At 47.0% G+C, this 23,056-nt stretch overlaps 1 protein-coding gene across 1 annotated transcript; it reads right to left on the reverse strand.

Moving 5' to 3' along the window:
- Positions 1-1,116: 1,116 nt before the first annotated feature.
- On the reverse strand, positions 1,117-22,946 carry CD6 (CD6 molecule). The gene is made up of 10 exons (XM_060262411.1): positions 22,937-22,946; positions 20,429-20,737; positions 19,099-19,404; positions 15,787-15,855; positions 14,157-14,303; positions 10,887-11,015; positions 10,219-10,320; positions 3,441-3,557; positions 2,605-2,718; positions 1,117-1,419 (listed from the first exon to the last, which is right to left on the reverse strand). Exons 1-10 carry the CDS (start codon positions 22,944-22,946, stop codon positions 1,322-1,324), a joined length of 1,401 nt encoding a protein of 466 aa, XP_060118394.1. The 3' UTR covers positions 1,117-1,321.
- Positions 22,947-23,056: the final 110 nt, after the last annotated feature.

Raw genomic sequence — 23,056 nt, forward strand, 5'->3', positions numbered from 1 at the left:
CACAATGCTGCATGAGCCTAACATCGACATAAGTATTCCCAGACAAATAGAGCATTCTCTCCAATAACAAGGATGGGAATCTGTGAAATTCAGCTTTTGATGCAGGTATAGACTGTGCTAAGAGCTCTTTGGGCTGCTGTTGTCTTCCACCTATTTGGCTATGGCTGTTTTGCCAAAGTCATTGCCAGAACTTGTTATCTCAGAGTTGAACATGTGAAGATGTCTATACAGAGGACCTTGGGTCCTTCTAGCCCCAAATCATATACTGTAACTGGCAGCACCTCTCCAGAATATCAGGCAGATGTCTTTTCCATCCTTTCTACCTGGGATTATTTTAGATGGAGATGCCAGGCATTGAACCTAGGATTTTCAACATGCCAAACGCTGAATTATGGCTTCTCTCTCGATTTACAAATTTGTCTCACATAAAATAAAATCCCAATCTTTAGAAAACTAAGCTTAAATTTTTCTGCATCTCTGAATTTTGTTTTAAGGTGACTAGTTGGTTTGGATAAATTTTAATTCTGACACTCCTCCCAGGCTGCCTGTGAGTTCCAGTCAATATCCAGTGCTATACCCTTTCTTCCCAAGTCTGGGGAGCTAGGATAAAGCAGAACCAAACAGCAGACTTAGCAGGGTTGTTGGTGTAGAGTAGGAACACCTTCCTGTATATGATGCTTATATCACCCATATTCTCATTCTCAGAAGAAAGTGGTAACACGACTTTATCCTAACATGTATTCAATAAATTAAAATGAGGAAGGAGAGAATGACAGCTGAAGCACACACTCCCCCAGCTCATCATACTAATCCCATCAATGAAAAAAATCCTATCTAGAAAACTTTAGTATTCTTTGAATTAGATTTAATAATATACAGGCAATTTGCCTGTGCTTACTTCTGGAACATTCTATATCAGCTGTCTATATTTTGAAGCTGGAAGCCAGGTGATTCTGAAGTGAGGCTCAAAGGAATCCATCTTCATCATTTTGTGTTGGTACACCATTGACTGACAAAACAGATCAGGCAAGGGATATCTGTTTCTAGCTCAGCATTCCTCCTTACAGAGCTTCTCCCACAATAGTACACTTTGGAAATTTCAGACAGTGGGTGCAATATCCTCATTTTATCCCTAGCTGGGACTGGGAATTGATAGTTCATTGTGGATGGGATTTGATTCTGGGATCAGTTTATTTTCTCTCACCCCACTGAATCTTCACAGAGGAGCTTGTGACAAGAAGTCCATTTCTGTTCTCAGGCTTTTCATTCTCAGCTTTTTCTGAAGAAAATAAGGAGCTGCAACCTTAAAGCAGCTTCACCCCTAACACTCAGAGGGCCACATATCATCATAATCACTGCTATCAGAAGAGCCAATCGCAGCCTTGCAGTTCACCAAGGGTTGGGAAAGATTTGTCAAACCTGAAGCAAAGAAAAGAGAAGTGTATTTGGGTCATCTGTTGAGAAGCAGAGAGACTTCTCTCACAAAGGTGATGCTTAAAGTTGTGCAGAAATGTTTTAGTGATACAGATCTTCAGCAGGATATTCTTTCAGCAAGTCTCATCAAGAAATAATGAGGGAGAAAACTATGTGATACTTGGAACCAGGCCTCAGATTCAGCAGGAGTTCACAGGAGCAGAGCTCCTGAACCTTTCTGAGGGTTCCACCTCTTCCTTCCCACCTACCTTGTCCATTGAATCGGGTTGCTTTTGGCTGCATGGGGGGCATATGCTAATGAGTTATACTAATGAGCTCCACCACCTATTTTTCTACAAAATGACCCCTTGGGACAGCTCTAGTTTAGTATTTTTCTCTTTAAAAGATTCTGTTCTGCCTGGCTGCCACTGGAGCTGCACATTGTTGTGATGGGCTCGCTGGGCTGTTCAAATGAGAACGTGCAGTGCTCATCCTCCTTACAGTTCCTGCGTGGCAACCAGGGGTGGTCTGCTGGCAGCCCCAAACTGAATTTTAGTTGAGACCCAGTCAAAAGCTTGCCAGAGTTTCTTGCATAATGTTTGTATACATTTTAAGTAATGGTGTGCCTCAGTGCATATGCTCCATAATTATGAAGTTCCATTTTGTTGTTATATTTCTGAGGGACCAACTCTCTTTCTATAGGCCTGGTTGCCAATTGCATATGTATATATAGATTGTGCCTTGATGAGAGTGTCTTGTTTGCCATCACCCGCTCCTGGCCTTCTCAAGAAGGACTATCCTAATGGAATTGGCTACCTATGAACACTCACTGGAAGCCTTTAGATGTGTGGTCAAAACGATAATATTTCAACTGGGTTTTTTTTTGTGATGAGACTAAATGAATATTTATTTTGCATATATATTACAAAACAGCCATGTGGGGTGTGCTGTTTGCAAATTTAGATTGTTTTGTCGTATTTTAATAAGCTATGTTTTAATTAGATATTGTAAACTGCCTTGGGCTCTGATGATAAAAGGAAGGACATAAATGCTTTAAAATAAAAACATTAAAGTGGCCTCTGACATTTTGAAAAGATCTCAACAGTTATATTCTGTGACAGTCTCAGATGGAAAATAATTAATATACTGGAGGCTAAAAGTGTTTCTATTCATAACTGTCCTGATCTTTACCTCCAAGGAAAGGCTCTTGTCTTGGAAGGCTATCTTGCTGCTCTGGTTTGTGGATGTTCTCATACCATTCTTCATCTCCAGAGGAAGTACTGGAGCTGCCCTCAGCTGTAGGCTCTGTTGGAGAAAGTCATGGACACATTCAACCTTTTGCAATCATGCAGATGCAGGTTCTTCATTTCCCACACTTTTTGAAAGTATTTATTTCAAAGCTTCTGTCTTTAATCAGGTGGCTTCATAGTCAATATTCCCAGGGCTAACATCCATTTTACATGGCCCTGAGAAATATTCTGGTGTTAAGGCGATGAGAACATGAAGAGTGAAGGGGAGGTGAGCTTATCCACAGTGGACGTGCTTAAGGGAGATCTGATTGTCCTAGGTTCGCTGGCATGTCTATTATGTGATTATGGGCACATATCTTTCTTTCACGCTGTGCAGGTGTACACATGAAACATGACTGCCAGATAAAATAAGTATCAACCCTCCAAGTTTAACTGAAATCTTAAAAAATAAACCTTGTACCTGAACACCCTTTCTCTACTAAAGAATGTAAGCACTAAAGACTGCATTTTCCAATTGAATGATGATATGGTATAAAGGAAACAAGGCAGGCGAAAACTACAAAGCTAGGAAACCTGATTTGACCTTTTAGTCTTCAGGATAATTATTCACAAATAACTGATTAATAACCAAAGTCAGCCTGACTGTACAAACAACCCACAACATTGCTAAGCTGCCATTAGAGGGACATGCAATATGAGGTTTCTTCACAGAGGAACAGTTGGAATATGTGCGGCACTGAAAGAACAACAACAACAAAAGCATGGAAAGGTCCTCACGTTTTTGTACATAGCTCCCTGGAAGTGGATACATACTCTCACTCTCCTCCTGCATAGCTGTCATGGGGATGTTGCATGGATAAATGTCTGTATCAGCTGCTCGGTGACGAAGAGAATCTGAAAAGAGAAACCAAAAAGCCACTCAATTAAATGTCTCCAAATTACACCCTTGGAGAGGGATGGTGAGACAGAAGTCTGGTTCTCCCGTCTACCACTGTGTTTCTTTTAAAGCTCTAGACAGGATGCTCATCAGAAAAATATCTCCCCGTTCCAGAGTTCTTAGGGACACCAGCAGCCCTGTGAAGAAATGCCATTTTATAACCTATCTAACTCTGTTGCACTTCTAAAGCCTTAGAGTTCCTCCAGCCCTAGCCCTCCCCTCTCTTTAATGATTTTATATACAATTTCTTAATATCTGAATATTCTCAAACCCCACACACATTCAATTACTTTTGAAAATGTAGGTTCCAGCAGGAACTCATTTGCATATTAGACCACACTCCCTGATGTCACCACTGTTTTACATTTTTGCAGTTTTACATTTTTGTACTCTTTTGTAGAAAAAGCCCAGCAGGGACTTATTTGCATACTAGGCCACACCCCCTGGTACTAAAGCCAGCTGGAACTGCATTCCTGTGTGTTCCTGCTAAAAAAAAGCACTGGTTTTAGTAATCTAGACAATGCGGCTCCCACCCGGAGGCAGGCTGCAAAGCCTTGTCTCCGGGGCCCGTTTTGCCCCTTTGTAAGGAGAAGCAGGCAGGGCATTATGGGAGGTGAGGGCGGAGCAGGCATGCCTTAACGGCTGTCTCCACTTCTGCCTCCCAGTCTTCGCCTCATGCTCGGGGAGTGGAGAGCTTGTACGAGCTCCTCCTGTCCTGCCTGGCATGGGGCCTTTCACCGTGTTGGTTTTCGTGCCATGGCAAGCTGCAGCAGCGATCCCTCAGCTGAGCTTCAGAGGAGGAGCCTGTAGCTCAGTGGTGGCTGTTTCCTGGTGGCTGCAGCCACTTTTGGGTGTTGAGGGATGGAGAGCACCCGGTTTTCGGCTGCGTGGAGGCGGTGGGAGCGCTTTTTGGCACGGCAGTTTGCTGCTGGCTGGGTTCTTTATCTCAGCCAGTGTTTTTTCTCTGTCTTTTCTCGGGGGTTGTTCCCCCTCTGTAGCTGGGAATATTGGGTCTAGTTTTGGGGCCCTCTTCATTCCCCCCGTTCTATTGTTGGGGTGGTCTGCATTGTTGCTGGGTGGGACGGTGGCCATTTTCCCTGCTTATTACTCTCCTGTTGCTGGGCGAGGCGGTGGCCATTTTTGCTGCTTATTACTTCCCTGTTGCTGGACAGGGCGGCGGCCATTTTCTCTGCTTATTACTTCCCTGTTGCTGGGCAGGGCGGCGGTCATTTTCTCTGCTTATTACTTCCATGTTGCTGGCCAGGGCGGCAGCCATTTTTTGTTATTCTCTGCTTAGAGCCAACCCCCACCCCCCCGTTTTTTGCAGGCTAGATATGGGGCTTGCTAGCCATGCCTAAGGGGGCAAGGAAAATCAAAGGGCAAGAGCCCTGCACCAAAATCCCAGCCTCGCCGGCCAGTTTCTTATAAGTGCCCGGCGCCTCAGCCTATGTCGTCTGAGGACGAGGATGACTCCTTTGAGCAGTTTGTATTCGCTAGGTTGGCTGCTTTGGAGGGTTCTTGTGGCAAGCCCCATATCACAGAGGTTGGGGGTAAGAAGGGCATTTCATCCAAAGCTGTCAAGGCTGCTGATAGGAAACGGTTGTAAGAAGAGATTCTTAACTGCTTGTCTTCTCTTGAGACCAGGTCCGGCCCTGTTGAGACGGATGTAGCGTCACCTCTCCCGGTGGAAGTTCCTGATGTGAACGCCCAGCAAGGTGTGCAGTTTGGTAGGGGTGAGTCTGCATAACACACTAATGTAGCTTGGCCCTGGGGGCCATGGGGGCAGTCAGATACATTTGGGCCTCTGGCCAATAGGCAGTCTGCAGTGTTTACTAATCCTCAGCCTTGGGCTTTGGGTTTTAATTCGGCTAACCCTCTAGCATCTTGGGGTGGCCTGCCTGGCCAGTTTCCTGGACTACACTCGGCCCCTTGCGGTGGCTGGGGTTTCCCTTATCCCTGGGGCCCATCTTACTCTTCGGTGCCTGCTAAGGCCTTACCTTTTGGTGAGCTGGCTCTTCCCTTAGGGGATCACTTGTTGCCAGTCACCAAGGATAAACTATTAAAGGGTGAATTTGTGGACCTTTTTTCTCTGCTCTACAGGGAGCTTGAGAAAAAGCATAAGGAGGACCTTGATGATAGGAAAAAGGAGAAAATCAAACGGCATAAAGTTGATAGAATGGGGGGTGTGCTGTAGGGCTAGTTTAAGAAATGTGGTGCATTACCTTGATGATTTTTTGTTTGCCAGCCCCTTGGGCTCCAGCCAGCGTACCTGCTTGCTGGCGGCCTTTACAGCTCAGTCTGAGGAGTTGGGCGTCCCCCTAGCCCATGAGAAGACAGAGGGCCCTACCCAGCAATTGACATTCTTAAGTGTTGAACTAGATTCCTTGCAGCAAACCTCTCGCCTTCCAGGGGAAAAAATTCTGAGGCTCCAGGGGTTGGTTGCCCAGTTTTTGTTGCGGTGGAAGGCAACCTTGAAGGAGTTGCAGCAGTTAATGGGACACCTAAACTTTGCTTGTAAGGTGGTCACTCCTGGTCATCCTTTCTTGAGAAGGCTGTGCAATGCAATGGCTGGTCTACGCCAGCCGCATCACAGAATGAGGATTTCCGGATGCATACAGGAGGACCTCTTCTTGTGGCAGGAGTTTTTGACCTCATTTAATGGTGTCTCCTTTTGGAGGGAGGATTTGAGGTTGGAAGCTGAGCTTCAAATTACATCCGATGCAGCAGGGTCCTTGGGATTTGGCGTCTATTTTTGCGGACACTGGTGCGCAGAGGACTGGCCTATGGAATGGGTAGATGCTGGGTGGACCAGGGACTTGACCTTCTTAGAGTTCTTCCCAATCTTGGTGGCCATTTGGTTTTGGGCAAATGAATTGGCGGACCACACAGTCCACTTTTGGTGTGACAATTTAGCTGTGGTGCTTGTCATCAATTCCCTCACTTCTAAATCACCCAGGGTTATGAGGTTAGTTCGGGCTTTCACACTGCAATGCCTGCGGTAGTTTTTTTTTTTGCCAGGCATGTGCCTGAGGTGGATAATGGGGTGGCTGATGCTCTCTATCGCAAACAAATGCAGAGGTTTCGTCAGCTTGCCCCAGACGCCCATCTTCCTACAAAGATGCCCCTGGAGATTTGGACGATTGGCGGGTTGAGGCCAGCAGAGCGATAAGTATCGCTATTGCCCCCAGCACTAGAAAATCATACACAAGGGTAGTGAGCCAGTTTGAGAAGTTTAGGAGCACCGTAGGTTACAGCATGGAATGGCCTCTTCCAGTGGAGCATTTGCTCCACTAATGCGTATCATTGCAGTACAGGGGCCTGGCAGTTCGATCCATTCAGGGCCGGTTGTCTGCTTTGGCTTTTGCTAGTAAAGCCATGGGGTTACAGGAACTAACTAGTGATTTCCGCATTCGGAAGATGCTCGAAGGGTGGGCCAGAGAGGCTGAGGTTAGGTTGGATGCAAGGCAGCCGATTTCACCCGTAATTCTTAGGGGTTTACGGTCAGTCTGGGGCCAGGTGTGTCACTCGGAGTATGAAACACTTCTCTTTCATGTTGCCTCCCTGGTGGCATTTTTTGGGGCTCTCCAGGTGAGTAAGCTGATAGCTCAGTCCAGAGGGGATGTTTCTGGAAGGGCCTTATTGGCCCGAGACATTCGAATTGCTGATGGAGCGGCATATATCACAGCGCATCGTTCTAAGACTGACCAGTTGCAGCGGGGGAACACTATTAGTTTGGGTGCCTGTTCCGAGGGGGAACTGTGTCCTGTAGCGACTTTAACATATTATCTAGCTGCCCGCGCTTCTGGGGCTGGTCTGTTGTTCCGGGATGTGGACGGTAGTCCCCTGACGAAGCATCAGTTTTGGTCTCTGACTGTCAAAGCTCTCGCCAGGCTTAGCCTGGCGGGGATTAAGTTTGGCACTCATTCTTTCCGCATAGGGGTGGCTTCTACGGCAGCAGCTCTGGGGTACTCCCCACCATCCATTCAGAAGCTTGGTAGGTGGCGTTCCTCCGCCTATAAAGGCTATGCCCGCCCTCTGGCGCTGCAGTAACTGGCATCAGGTTATTGAGGGTGTGGTTATTCACTGTTTTCTTCTTTTCTCAGGTGCTGTTGTCCATGGGGAGAGATGACGCATCCTCATATGCGGGCACAGCTTCGTGTTCTGGACTGCCCATAGGGCCAGGAGGACTTCGGCCGGGTCACAGCTGGGGCTCAGCAAGTGGGCTACTATAGAGTGGCGTGGACGGTGGGGTCTCCATTGGTCGGGCCTGTTGCCCTTGCTTTTTGAAAACGTTCATGTTTTGCAACCACATGTTGTGGTGATACATTTGAGAGGAAACGACCTAGGCTTGCTCAAGGGTAAAGTCCTTGTGCTGCAGGCCAAGGATGACTCTAGAGTCATTAGGAGTCATTGGCCTCAAGTTTTGATTGTATGGTCGGCCATGATCTCGCGCCAGGTATGGCATGGGGCATGGGATCCACGAGCGATTGAGGGAGCTCACCGCAAATTCAATTTAGACATTTAAAAAGCCCGGGGGGGGGGGGGTTGGGCCACTTTCTCCCTCATCCTGGGATCCATGCTGATTGCACAGATTTATACAGGATTGATGGCGTCCTTGTTTCCGATAAGGGAAACGACGCTTTTTTGGATGACTTAAAACTTGGTCTTCGGGAAGTGCTAGGCGTTTAGTGGGCGCAGCTGCCTAAGCAGAGGCTTGGCCTCGCAGTGGCTGGGTTTTTTTCTTAACTTCCGTTATGCAGCTCGGTGAGCACCAATAGCACCCCGGGTTCTAGCTAAATCATTCCTGGCCTGTGCAGACTAGTTGAGTGATGAAGCGAACTGCCTCAGGTTTGCATGGATTGATCCCCCCTTCAGCCGTGAGGATGGGGGCTGGAACTCCAGGGCATAACCTTTGCTAGGCCGGCCAGGTACGAGCCATGCATTTTGGCTATACCTAGGGGCAGGGTGGCTCGTCCGTCATGCGGCAGTGGAGGGGTATTTCGTCCCCTGGCCCTGCCATGCTGCCTGTTATGTTTATAGCCCTTGTTGTTAATTTAATAATAACGAAAGTGTCCCTTAGTTACCCAAACCCTTGTCTCCGTCTCTTCCTTCCGTCTGTGGGGGCAATAGATGGACTGCCTTAATATGGCATTTCATCTTCTTTTCCCTTAGATTAGGGAGCCCTTCCTGGAAGACTGAATGGAAGCAGAGTCCATTGTCTGGAATGAAGAAGGCTGCAGGCTCACAGAACTGTAGCAGCCACAGACTATAAAGGGAGGAGGGCATCTGATAAACATGCATTTTTGTTTTTCCTTAATGCAAGCATGAATGTGTGTGTGTATCTCAAAATTTGACCAATGGCTTCACAAAGAGATCATGATAAAGACTGTACTCTGTTTAGTCTAACTAGTGTGAGCAACCAAACTTCAGGTTGGCTGCTTTTGTGCCAGCAGGGAGGACATCCTAACAAACATTCATTCTTTGCAGACAGGTGGTTGCAAAGGACAGTGCTGTTCAGCAAACTATAGTTTGTGAATTCAGAAACTGCAATAAACTTAGTACCTACTGTGGTTACCAAATCCTAGTTTGAAATCCTAGGTTTTCACCAACCAATAAGCCTCAATGTGTTGGACTGCCTACATTGGAACATCACAACTTATCAGGATTTTGTCAACCAGTGAATTAACTGGAGTTTATCATGAGGTCTGAACATTGCCAGTAACACGTATTAACACATGAAACTGCCTTATATCAACTCAAACCAATGGCTCACCACAGTCAGTGTTGTTTACTCAGATTAACTCAGTCTTAGGGGCAGAGGTCTTTCACATCACCTACTATCTGAACCTTTTAACTGGAGATGCCAGGGACTGAACCTGGGACGTCCTGTATTCCAAGCAGGTGTTCTATTACTGAGGCATAGCTCCTCCCCACATATTACTGGGAAGAGTATTTTAACTAGAGATGGACACAAACTGAACCACGAAGCAAAATTCACTACAAATTTTGTCCAGTTTGTAGTTTGTGAGCAGATGTTCACGAACAGATGTTTTCCTGGTTCATGCCCATCCTTAATTTTAACTCTTTTCCTGCTCCAATTGCTCCCTGAAGCTTTTGTTAGCACCAGGGAGAAAACATATCACATTTTCCCCTTGGGGGTTAGCAGCATCTTCGGAGGAGCAATTTAGGTCAGGAAAGAGGCTGCCACTGCTCTGAACAAACTCAAAGTCCCCACAAAGGCTGCTTTAAAGTAAAATGCAGGGGGAAGGGCAATGGTTTAATGGCACAACACATATTTTTTTTCATGCAGAAGGCCCCCAATTTAATTCCTGGAAACGGAAATTAAAGAGTTTCAAAAGCAAACAAACAAACCCAACCAACCAACCAACCAATAAACTGAGGGGGGGGAAAAAACACCTTTCTCTGCCTGAGAGCCTTGAGAGCAGCTGCTAGTTAGAAAAGGCTGACCCATGTGGACCAATAGTCTGACTGGTTATAAGGCAGCTTCAAATATTCATAGCAAAACTACTGAAAGCCCCAGTGATGGATCTCTGTTCAGCATGTAGTTCTGCCCTGAGGAACTTGCTGAAAAGAAAGCAATAGGTCTGACATGCTCACTGTAGAATGTAGAGAGTGCCACGGGTGGCTTGTCCTTGAAATCATAGTGTTCATAATCAGAGTCAGACTCTTCAGTATGAGATGCAATCGTCACTGCCGTTGCTGAGAGAACACAGAGGCAACAGTTACCAAACACATCTGGGGGAACCAATCTATAGTAATGTAAAGAAATCACCTGCCCCTGTGGTGATGAACTGTGGGCAATGATTCCTATTAGAAATACTAATAAACAATTTGAAGAGAGACAGAGATTATTCCCACAACTCCTCTTGGCTAATCAGTTTTGGCTCCTACCTTATATTAGTGTCACAACTTGACATAAGCATGGGAAGGGGACCTGTATCACCTCACTTAAAGCAGTTGCATTACGGGCAATGTCTTTCAGATGCTGATAATACCTACACAGCTTCATTCTGGACTGTTCTCCAATGATCTCTAAGAACTGGGGAAAGAATAATAATTTTTCCACATCTTGTGCTGTGAATGCTGGGGAAAAGCAAAGGCATATGGATCTGGCACAGCTAATTAGCAACTATTATAACTATATAAACTGGTCATTATAAAAGTTGTCTTGAATCTCCTTTGCATGGGAAGCTGCCAGGTAGGAAGGAGAGAGGGGGAAAATGGAAAGGTGGAATGAGAGAAAAATAAGCATCAGCTTTGGATACCTTCTCCTTTGGGAATGCTTGTGGGTATTTCCCGATAGTCATTACCCATTCCAGTGGTCATCCCTGAAACCTGCATGCTGTGATTCATTAGGACTGGAGCTGTTAATGAAGCTGAGGAGAAGCCATGGGCTGCAAATAGAAACAGGGAAAGCAAACAAGGTAAGGTTTTCTGTGCAAGCAGAATTTTGATTCTACCAAGCGAGAGAAGATACTTCATAGCACAGCTATTTTCATACAAAGCCCTTGTTGCCTGTTTCTTGAATTTCTTCATCTCCAGTATAGACAATTCAGGGATTGTAATGATTTTTGCCTGTGACTGTGAAACTTGTACAAATTCAGGTGCCTTAGAAAACTGGAGTTTATTTCTTTCCCAGTAATTGGGATTCTAAACCAGGATAGTTGTTAAGGCATCTGAATTTAGGTATCACAGCAAATTTCTAAACCAGAAAGCCTTCAACTGTGCCCAAATTGGAGGGGAAGGGACTGCGTAAGCCTGAGAATTTTACAGAGCGATCGGGGGGGGGGGAGCGCTGTGGAAGCAGACTTACCGCTATGTCAGCGGTCTGGAGACTTATGCCAGCAGATCCTCCTCCACGCCGGCGGAAATGGGGTGTGCGCCACTCCCTGGCCGCCGCAGCCAAGTGTGCCACCTCCATGGGCTGATGGCGGAGTGCTGCCGCACCACACTTGGAGCACAGCAGAGGTGCAGGGCGGCATGTCAGCATAGGAGGGGGCCGACCCAGGGGCATGGCCGCTGCTGGTTGGCTCCCACAGAGCTTTCGGTGCAGGAACACCCCCCCACCAGGCGCAAACTTGCACCACGGAAAATGCCGCCGTACCCCATAGGCAGCAGTGGAAGCAGGAAGCTCATGCTGGTGGCGCTGGCACTCGTGTTATCAGCCCACCAATCCCCTCCCGCTGTGGGCTGGCCACGGCCCCCCCTGCACCCAATCAGTGCCCTCCACCCTACAAAGGTTTTGACTCTGGCCATGCACAACTCCCCAGGGAGGACAGGGTGCACGGCACGGCACTCTGCTCTGGAGGGCCGCGCTGTGCAGACTTAGCATGAGGAGGGGTGCACTTGGTGACGGGAATGGCACATAGAAGGATGTTACTTAAGTTATAGATGCTGGACTTGGGGGGAGGTGAGCTAATCCTGGGCTGCCTGTTTAACCACTTGTGCTTCCTAGCCCTAACAGGTCTCGCTTCTGGAGCCCCGCGTATGGACAGGTAGGTCCGGCTAGGAGTCCTTGTGGCCCCAGCCCCCAGGACCGGCCAGTGTGGTTGCAGCTCCAGGCGGGGTGCCAGCCCCCGCACATGTGCGTGTGGGGGTGTGCCCTGGCAGCCCATCCCGCTGCCGTCTCCTGCACCCCGTGTCTCGGCCATCCCTGTGCCAGGCCGAGGGGGCTGCGGTACGTGTTGCGGCTTTCCACAGCCCAACCACCGATGCGCCATCTAGGGCAGGTGCTGCTGCTCGTGCCGGCCCCCGCCATGGCTGCTGTGATTGCGGGCTCGTATGCGATGCAGTTGGCCCATGATGCAGGACAGCTGGAAATGTGTGGGATGGCTCCACGGGAGGCAGCCAGGATGCTCGCCCAGGGCTGCAGTTCTATGCCTGCAGCTGGCGACGCCCCGCCCCGTCTCTTTGTCTTTCAGATGTGTACACTGCACACCAGCCTCTGCGGCCGCTGGACCACAGCTGTCTGGCACCAGCAGCCCCGCAGCTGTGGGTGCGTTCTCCGACAACGGTATCTCGGACTGTGGAGCCAGGAACCTCCACACGCGAGCTTGGTCTCCCCGCTAGCAGATCAATAAATGTAGCCCAGCGTGCCCATCTCGTCTTATGTGTCTTTCAGTTTTCCCATCTCGCCCTGGCCCCTTGTATCCCCTGCTCACTCTGCTCGTGGCCATCCCAAGAGCATGGTTATGTGTTGGGGGGACTCTCAGGGCTTAGTGCAGATGTGTGGGAACTGTAGTGGGCGATATCGGTGAAGGGCGGGGGCTGATAGGCAGCGAGGTAAACACTTGTCCAGGGCCGCACCATGTGTCCACACCATCTGGGTCTGTGATGCAGCAGACAGGGCTGCTGTGGTCGGGATGGGTGCCCACAGAAAAGGGGGGGACACCCAGGGAGGGGACATGGCCAGCCAAAAATAATGGCGGCTGGATGGCAGGAGCAATAAAGAGGGAAGCTGGCCGTGTCAGCATTCCTGCTCCAGGGTGGGCTCAAACCCATGGTTCCTGCATTATGAGGTGGGGGATTAGCTTGCTAAGCCAAGCCGCCTACGCTATGTGCTGAGGCGGCTTACAGCCAATACATGCCGGGGGCAGGGTTGGTCCTGGTTGAGAGTGTCGGCATGATCGGCTTCTCCTGGCCCCCTTTGGAGCGGCCTCAGTGGGGTCACGCAGGGGTCACAAGCAGGGGGGGCTGCCAGCCGCCGCGGGGGGCTTCTGGATATGCAAATGAGGGAAACCTGCAGACTTGGTGCGCCTGCTCAGCCCAGGGAGCACGTGGGGAGGTGTGAGTGGTGGCTATTGTCCCCGGTGGCTGCTGGCTGTCGAGGGCCGGCTTCAGCTGGGAGTCAAGTCTGTGGCCACTCACACCGCACAGAATGCCTGTCGTGGTACCCTGCCTAACAAGCCCATGGCCAAGGCATGCAGGAACCCTGCTGAGGCGCTCCCGTCATTGCACTGGGGTCCCCGGGTCCCCTCCCTATTTTTTCTACCTTGTCATTGTTTTTTTGTGTCTCCTCCCAGGACTTCAGCTCTGCCTGCCATTTTGTCATCTTCCCATGTCTTTTCCAACAAGTGCATGAATTTTTGAAGGGATCCCGAGAGTGGTCCTGACAATTCTTGTTTAATAATAGATTGAAGTGCCCAAGAAGCAGCAACATACATGGGAGCGCGGAGGGTCCCCCCAGTGACCCTGGGCATGTGAGAGGCCGCACTCACTGCGTGCTCTCCTCCTGGTGTGCCCTGCCCGTGCACCGAGTGACCCAGATGTGAGTTTGCACATGCTCCCTGTTCAAGTGCCCCCCCAAAGTACTGCTGGGCAGCGGCCCGTGCCACCACCTCCACATACTCCCGCATTGGCAACCCGGGGTCTGGGAGGGGAATGGCAGGCATTGCTGAGTGGCGATGTTGTGCAGCATGACGCACACGGCCACCAGCTTAGCCACAGGCAGGGGCTACATGTTGCGTCAGCCACCCGTGTGGTGCAGACAGCGGAGCCTCATCTTCCCTCTCCAATGTTGGTGATGCCCAGCCTACCGAGGGTATCGTGTTTCCTTCGTTTATTCAGCAAAACAATAAGAGTCAGCATGGCCAAAAAAAGTAGAAACCCCAGGATGATGCAGAGGATTAGCAGCATCTGGTATGATGGTATCTTGTCTCCCGAGTCCTCATGTATAGCGAAACCTGCAAATGGAGAGATAGTCAAAGATGGGAGAGAAGGACAGAAGGGAAAGAGGCTTCTAAGGCAGTGTCTGAATTTGTGCATTTCTTGTTCTTTCTTAAAATGGTGGATAGAAATTTTTCTCCCTCTTTAAATGTAGCATAACATGGCATGCCTTACTACAGCTGCACCATTGTCAACACTGCAGTCTCTGCCCGTCACTGTAGTTATCAAAAATGGAGCCATGCCAGGTATGGCCGTGCCAGAATAACAGCAGGAGATCTCACAAAACATGATCATCCAGTGGACCCCAGGTCTGCAGAAATCCATGAGTGCAGACGACAGCTAAGCTGCTAAGATAAAGCCTAAAAACACAGATATGAGAATGATCTCCACTACTCACATGATATGGGACTTGACTAAGACCTGCAAAACTGCCTCTACTCCACTGAAGGAAATACAGTCCCCCCACCACCACCTCACCACCTTACAAGGTCTGAATGACAGACCTATTCATGCAGCCCTTCCTTTAGCCACATCATGCCCACCTAGGATTGTGTCAGTCAGAACAATCCACAGATGTAGATTGGAGGGAAAGTTTGGAGACAGACAGACATGGGATGGATAACAACTACATTTTTTATGCAACCAGGGCTTTTTTTTGTAGCAGGAACTCCTTTGCATATTAGGCCACACACTCCTGATGTAGCTCTTCTTACAAGGCCTACTGTAACCTCTTGGAGGATTGGCTACATCAGGGGGTGTGCGGCTTAATATGCAAAGGAGTTCCTGCTACAAAAAAAAGCCCTGGGTACGACTACTTCCAGTGATAAAGAAGGTTATACTACCAGCCTTTAACATGTGGAAAAGTGAAAGACCCTGAGGCTGAAAACATATGGTTCTTTTTTTCAGAGAGTTGAAGGTGGAGCACTGCTTGTAGTTAGACTACTTGTCCTACTACTGCATCACTAGAAGCCTGTGCAAAACATAGTTAACTAGAGGCAACAACAGAAGAAATGTATGTGTGGAAGTCTCTCAAATCATGCTTTTAACTCTCTGAAAAATTATTGCCTGTCTCCAGTCTCACTGCAAGGACTGTTTTGGCCCGCCACCAGCTGAAGCTTTCTTTATTAAGACTGGGAGCAAAACTTTGAGATCTACATAGGGCATCTTATTTTATTGTTGGGGTTTTCATGACTTGAATATGTTCATCCCCACAATGTCTTCATTTCCCCCTTGTGGCTTGACTTTCTCAATCAGCTTGGCCTATATTGTAGCATTGGCTCAAACACCTTCATTGACTTCACTCATTCTACAGATATGGAGCAGGCCTGAAACAGACACAAATCCACCCAGAACTGCTAGAAATGGCAAGCAGGGAGCCATGTGTAATGTTCCATAGGGTTTGGGAGTTTTTTGTATTGGAAGTCACAACATGCATCACCCATTTTATATTGAAGATGCATTAGATACAGAAGAAATCTCCTTGGAGAAACTTGCACTCACGTGTAGTGGGCAGAGGACTGCCTGGAGTCCCTGTGTCTGGATATGTTGAGATCTGCAAACCCTGTGAGCCTAAAAACCAGAAGGAGAACACGTAAGAATAAAGAACTAGCAGCAATAGAGAGGCAACAGAGATACAGTTAGCCATGCTCATGATCCAGAATGCACATGCCAGTGATTCTGGCTGGGAGCCATCATCCACATCTGAAAGCATTGGAACTGTCCAGGGGAAAGCCAAGTACTCCCCCTCCCCCCATGCCTTCACACTGAGCTCATGTAGTCAGCAAAGTAAGTCTGCACAGTTTGTGTAGGTTTCATGTCGGCTCCCGTCAGCCATACAGATCAGCAAGGATCAGTGTGGGATAAAGTATATCACAGGCCAGGGATGCAAGAGGATACAGAACCGTCCTCGCAGTCAGGAACCACTCTTATTGCAGTGGGATGGTTGCTTCTGCACCTCCACACAACAAACTATCCTGATATTCTGCCTTCTGATCAGAGCATTTTCAGATTCTGGCAGAGCTGTTGCCAGTTGACATCACAGCTACTCCATAGGGAAGCCAAACTCTATGACAGCATGCTGCAGCAGGAAAACATGGAAACAGTCCAATGCAACTCTTCCTTAGAACATGTGGCTACCATCTGTGTTGGGAGAAATTCTGCCTATTTTGGTACAGCTTTGCCCAGATAAACAACCTTTTTCAGTGACAGGCACAAAAAGATCTGCTATTTGCATCTTGCTGTGCTGTAGCTGTTCTGCACCACTGTCTTCTAGCTGAGTATTTGCTTCTTCTCTCTGCTTGGTCTCCATTCTTTCCAGTATGTCCAACTCTCTCTCCTGTAGACTTTCTGTTTTGCTCCCCCTGCCTCCTTATATGTTTCCATCTAGTCCAGACCAGAAGTGGCTTCTTTTTTTTTTTTTGAGAAAGACTATGCAGGCTCATCCAGTCTTTCTCAAAAGATATGAGAATATGTTGTTGAAGGCTTTCATGGCCAGAGTACATTGGTTGTTGTAGATTTTCTGGGCTGCGTGGCCATGGTCTTGGCATTGTGAGACCTGATGTTTTGCCAGCAACTGTGACTGGCATCCTCAGAGGTGTAACCCAGAAAACTGGAGTTCTCTCTGGGTCAAATTGAGAAGAAGTTGGTAGGCAGGTAATTTAGATCTACTCAGGCAGGTGGGGTAGGGCTGAGTCGACCGATTTTGCACACTGCTCACCTCGGAGTCACGTCCCTCTTCACTGCGCAGCGTCTGCTCGGATTTCCCACCATCTGCGCCGGAGGAGCAGGAAGAGTTGCGGCTTCTGCGCTGCAAATGGAAATAGCTAAAACCCAGTTTCCGTTTGCAACGCAAAAGCCGCAGCTCTTCCTGCCCCTCCGGCGCAGATGGTGGGAAATCTGAGCAGACGCTGCGCAGTGAAGAGGGACATGACTCCGAGGTGAGCAGTGTGTAAAAATGGTTGTTTTCTTGTGGGAGCTTCCTGGGCTTTGACATGCTAATGGAGGAGCTTACCTGAGGGTGTTCTTTTGTATATGGATTGGATATTGACATTCTAATCTAATTGACATTTTGTATTTTTCAAGACTGGAAGCCATGCCCTATTCATTTTTAAACATACTTCCTTCCTGTTGAAATTGTGTTTGTGTTTATGGATTTCAATGGTTTTTCTGTGTAATCTAACATGATAATTGGATGTGTTGTTTAGCATTACAGTATCCTGGAATAAGATACTGTGTCCTGTTTGAGTTAGGCTATGTTCAGCCACTGCTGATTTTTCAGGTTAGCCAAATCTGCAGTGTCTTTCATGTTCTTTTATTCTTGTCTGGATGCTATGTTGTGTGGTCCTGATATAAACTTGTCCACAACTGCAGGGTATGCAGTATACTCCTGCAGAAATGAATGGGTCTCTTCTGTCTTTTGCAGATCGTAGCATCTGATGTATTTTTATGGTGGGTCTGAACACTGTAGGTTATGTTTCCTCATGTTTTCCAATCTGATCAGCGATTCCTTTGATATATGGCAAAAACACCTTTTTTGTGGGAGATTGTTTTTCTTCAGTTGTATGTTTAATCCTTGGCTTAATTGCTCTTCTGATTTCATTCTTAGAGTAGCCATTTGCTTGAAGTGCATGGTTTAGATGATTCCCGTTCATCACTGAGAAAATGTGGTTCACATATCCACTTTGTACGGTCTACTGATGTTTTAATTATGCTTCTTTTTTTGTCAGCCACACAGCCCAGAAAATCTACAACAACCAATATCTGGGAATCTTGATGACTCTTGAATCCCCACCCCCCATTTCTCTTGATAATGCTCACATACTATGCATCTGCTATTGTAGTGTGTCTTAACTGCAGACCATCCTAGTTATGTTTCCTAGTTATGGTGGGTCATGCAGACTGCTTTGGGACATACAGGGGGAAACATTGGCGGTCTGGTCAATATCAAATTAACCTTAACAAGAATTGCACATTTCCTCAATATTGCAAAGAAAGAAAGAAAAAAAACACCAGCCATTTGTTTACCCCTGCTGTTGCTGTGGAGAAGCTATAAGTTGGCTCATGGGAGCACTTGTATCCCTGGTAATAAAGTAGGAGAAACTGAAACACAGGCTCCGAGGCCATGATTGACTCTGCCTGCACATTGCAATCCCAGCCTTGGAATCCAAGGACTAAGATGGAATTTCTAATTTTGTATCAGATTGACATGGGTCGTGGTGTGCTGTTTCTCCTGGTAAAGACAACACTGTAGTGAGATGTCTTAAATTGGATTAATGAGTTAGATCCCATGATCTATTCACTGATGATGCTGATGGTTGCAGATCCCAGTTCTTTCTGATCCTGGGAATAAATTGTCCTATGTTCATGGAGCTTTTGGAGGGGTAAAGGTGTGAAATTGCTCTTTATGTCTCTTCCATCCACTCAGCTCCATTGGATGGAAGAAAGAGAAGAGGGCAATTTTATCCCGTCTCTCTAAAGCCTCCTGACTCATGTAGATATAGACCAAACAGGTCCCATGACCCTGGGAATAAAATTTCCTGGGTTCAAAAGGGACTTCTAGGGGAAGGGGAATGCAAGAAAGATCAGTGGTCCTTGCATCCATGGATCACAAGATGCAACTTCATGTTTGGTTAGGTAGAAAAAGTGCAGAGAAGTTTTTGACTCTTGGAAAAAGGACAAGACCCAAACATACAATGGAGAACTAAATTGACAGAATGTCTTCTTTCTCCATTATTATTTACTTCTGTTGCTGCAATCAGAGAGAGAGAAAGAGAAGGCGTGATGGAGATACTGAGGCTCTCAAGTACTAATTACCATTACATATCACACCCGCAGCTCTGGACTGGTCACACAGATTGGAGTTGTTGTAGCGCCATAAACACTGGGCAAGTGAGTTTTCATTTCCAGAACAGTCATAATACATCTTTCCCAGAAGTGTATGGTCAAAGGGCACCTTTGGTCGTAAGGCCCCATTGCTGCACTTCAAGAAGCGGCAGAGCAAATCGGCTTGTTGCTGATACCAGCTACCATCACATACGGTGTTCCAGACACCCTTGTAGTAGACTTCCACTCGGCCAGCACAAGCATCCAGTCCACCTGATAAGCGCCACTCCTGGTGATCTATTACAGTGGTGGGGAGGAGAGAAAAGAGGATTGAGTCAGCAGAAGAAAAACAGCTAGCAAAATGTCATTTGCTATGATATGATTGCCAGGGTCAGAGGCTCGGAGCTCATCAGATTTCATTGCCTAAAGCCAGAGCTGGCACACGTAGGGCATTTTCTTAAGTGATACTAAAAATGTTACCGCAATTTTCTGCATTTGCAAATCAAATGAGAAAGTTGCACTGATGCAACGTTAATTAAAACTGTCTCTCTTCGGCTTTCCATATCACGATATTCAGAGGTGATGAGCTGGAAAGAAAACGTAAAATGTGCAGTGGTTGGATGTCTGTTCATTTATATATTGCTCTCTTCTGCTTTCTGTCCCACACTAATTATGCTGAGACAAATAATATATGAGAAGCTGAAATTGAGGCAGCTTTTCTAGGAAGCAACAAGCAGCCTTTTCAGGCATCCGATTCTGGAGAAGACACTATGATTTTCCTGCCTCTATCTCTTATCATTTGAAAAATGAGCTCTAATCAAGAGCAGGGGAATGTTACTTTGACTTTTCAGTTCAGATCCAAAAATGTCTCAGCCAGCTGGTAATTTTGGTGTCATGTGTGACAACAGCCTCAATGTTTCTGTACTAGTTCCTGTTTACACTCGCCCATCAGACTTAGAGTGCGGAGGAGAAAGGAGCAAATGGTTCCCATGCAGGTGGAAATGCTTTAATTTCTCCTTGTGCTTTCATATAACTCTTTGTTCTACTCAATGGAGTTGCAGTCTTGGAGCAGGAAGAGGGACAGCTGCACCCTTTCTGCCCTCATTTGAAGTTGGCCAGATGAGGAAGGCTTCTTTTTGTTTTCTTCTGCTTCACTTTGAATCATTTGGGGCCTCACAGAAGCAATACAGCAATAGTATGTGCCTGGGATTCTTGCTGGGCAGTATGGCTAGTGAGAATAGTTTAAGAAGTTGTCTGTGCCTGGATTATGTACCAGCTGACAATGCTACTAGCTGACAAACACATGAAGATGGAAAAATACCTGAACACACCACACCAGCATCTTCCTTGTGCCCACAGTCATGGTTCTTCTCAGAGGGACAGTCCCACAAATAAGATTCATTCCCTGAGCATTTTACTTCATCCAAATGGATGGGGCCTGTTCCCTTTTGGAAAAAAGAGGCATTCACAGCCTGAATGGCCCATCCACAACCCAGTTGCTGGCACACAACACTAGCATCAGTCAGGTCCCAGTTGTCATCACATACAGTGCCCCAGATACCATTGTCTTCAAACTCCACCCTGCCAGAACAGCGGCTTCCTCCATCCACTAAACGTAACCTCTGAGCTTCTGAAGGAAAGAAGTAGAGAAGAGAAGGATTATTGGTTATACCAGGACAGAATGAAATAACGGGAAAGATTGATTCAGGTGGGTAGCCATGTTGTTCTGAAGCAGCAGAACAAAGTTTGAGTCCAGTGGCACCTTTAAGACCAACAAAGTTTTATTCAAGGTATAAGCTTTTGTGTGCTAGCACACTTCTTCAGAAAAGATTCAGCACAGAAAAAAAATCTACAGGATTTGATATGTTTAGTCCATCCGACACACTATAACTGTGCAGGAATAATGAGGTGGAGTCTCACTAAGACAGCTATAGATAGTTAACAGATGAACCTAGACAGAAGTGGTCAGTTGATGGTCTCTAGGATAAGTGCAAGAGTGTCATAGAGCCTGGAGTTATTTAGCTGACTGAGTAACAATAGATGTACTGATGGTAACAAACTGACAGTAAGATATTCCTTATTTTTACAACTCACAATGTAACATACTGAATATCCCCAATTTTACATTCTGCAGATCTCAGATGTCCTTGTTTTATTTTTAGAATTTTCACCATATATAAATGTACATGGAGCTGCTTAGCATAACCAGCATGAATTTTGGAAATGCAGGCTATATATTTTAACTAAGGCTGATTCCACACTCACCTTTCTCTGGGGCAGGCTTCCATTTCTGGGCAGAGCAAGCTGGCAATTTCGCACCAGTTGCTCCATGCCACCATTTTGTGTGGAGCAAATCACAGGTTTGCCCCACGCAAAATGGCAGCGCAGAGCAACTGATGTGAAATCGCCAGCTTGCTCCGCCCAGAAACAGAAGTTTGCCTTGGAGAAAGGTGAGTGCAGAATCAGCCTAAGTAAAAACTGATTAATCTAGCTCAGTACATCTATTGAACTAACAATAGTTTTCCAAGGTCACAACCAAAGATCTGACTCCCAACATTGTGCCCATGGGCTCTATGCCATCCACTTGTATGTTTCTTGCCGCCCAATTTTTTCTTCCACAAAGCATCTCCTATCAATACAAAAGCCACTTCATTGGAATAGGAAGAGACTAGGAGGTATAATCTTTGCATCTGGAGGGTCCACTCAATTTGGAACAGCTGCTCCATCACAGAAGGATCCCAACTTTTGTGAAGGATCACAACTTTTCTGTGATTGAAACAAACCCCTATCACAACCCACTCCCATGACAACCATTTTGTTGTGGCACCAACTAGTGCATGTTCTTAAAATTCCATAAATACACATAGGATCCTTTTAACTAATTGATTGAACCAGGTAACTTCCTCATTTTCCGCTGAACTATGGCTCTTCCACCAGGTATAGAAGAAAAAATGGCAGCGGCTTGCAGCCATCCTAGGAATAAGGGTAGCATAGTGAGAAGCCTTTGCCATGAAGCATGATAAAGACAACCAAAATATATGGATGACTTAATCCCAGGCCACCAGTGGGACAGTCAGCCACTTGCCCTGGTCCTGTGACACAGAAAACTCATCTGATTAAAAAGATAAATGCGTTGTAATCTATGGGCCAGTTAACACATGTAATCATTTCTTGATGACCAGCTTGCATGTGAGAATGAGCATAATCAGATACCACTGACATCTTTTATGTCATTTCATATCACCTCCGGTATAAAGCATTTAAACTGAGTCAGTTTCACAGCAGCCAGTTTTCAGTCGATGCCTGGCTATGGAATGTGTATCTGTAAACCTTTGAAATGATGAGATTTCTATCAGGAACTCCAATTGAGACTACAGGAAAACAACAGCTCTTTTTTCTGTGTGAGAGGCATTCCCATTGCAGCTTTGTACAAAGGAGGAAGGCCTGGCTGGAATATGGGGGTGAGGGGAGTGTTGGTTTTTTCTCTAGGAGGCTGTGTGCACAGACATACCGGTACCTTTTTCTCACCAACACTTCCCTCCCCCCCCCCCCCCCATTTTTAAAGACTTGAAGCAAAGCCTCCTCCCCCCATTCCAGGCAAACACTGCAAGCAGTGAAGAGGAGTGGGCCTCGCTTCCACTTTTTTCTGTTGCTGAGAATCAGAAATCTCACTCAGACAGTCATGAAACTTCTATGGGGGAGAAAATGCAGAACTTTTAATGAGAACCTGCAAGGCCATTTTATTTGCCAGCCATCTCTTTGAAGGGTGTTAGCTGCAGTTTTATTTTGTAATTTTTGAGCCATGTTTTAATTGTGATTTGTAACTCACTTTGAACCATGAGTAGGGTTGCCAATCCCCAGGTGGGGGCAGGGGATCCCCCGGTTTGGAGGCCCTCCCCCCGCTTCAGGATCGTCAGAAAGCAGGGGGGGGGATGTCTGCTGGGAACTC

This window comes from Heteronotia binoei, chromosome 21, assembly GCF_032191835.1.
Source record: "Heteronotia binoei isolate CCM8104 ecotype False Entrance Well chromosome 21, APGP_CSIRO_Hbin_v1, whole genome shotgun sequence".
Taxonomy (NCBI): Eukaryota; Metazoa; Chordata; class Lepidosauria; order Squamata; family Gekkonidae; genus Heteronotia; species Heteronotia binoei.

Excerpts from the sequence above, each read along its gene's own strand:
- CD6 (XM_060262411.1), bottom strand. Across the intron at positions 11,016-14,156 it reads AAGGAAACACGATACCCTCG|CCCATGGCTTCTCCTCAGCT; the intron begins GTAGGCTGGGCA and ends TTCTATTTGCAG. Across the intron at positions 10,321-10,886 it reads AAGCATTCCCAAAGGAGAAG|CAACGGCAGTGACGATTGCA; the intron begins GTATCCAAAGCT and ends GTGTTCTCTCAG.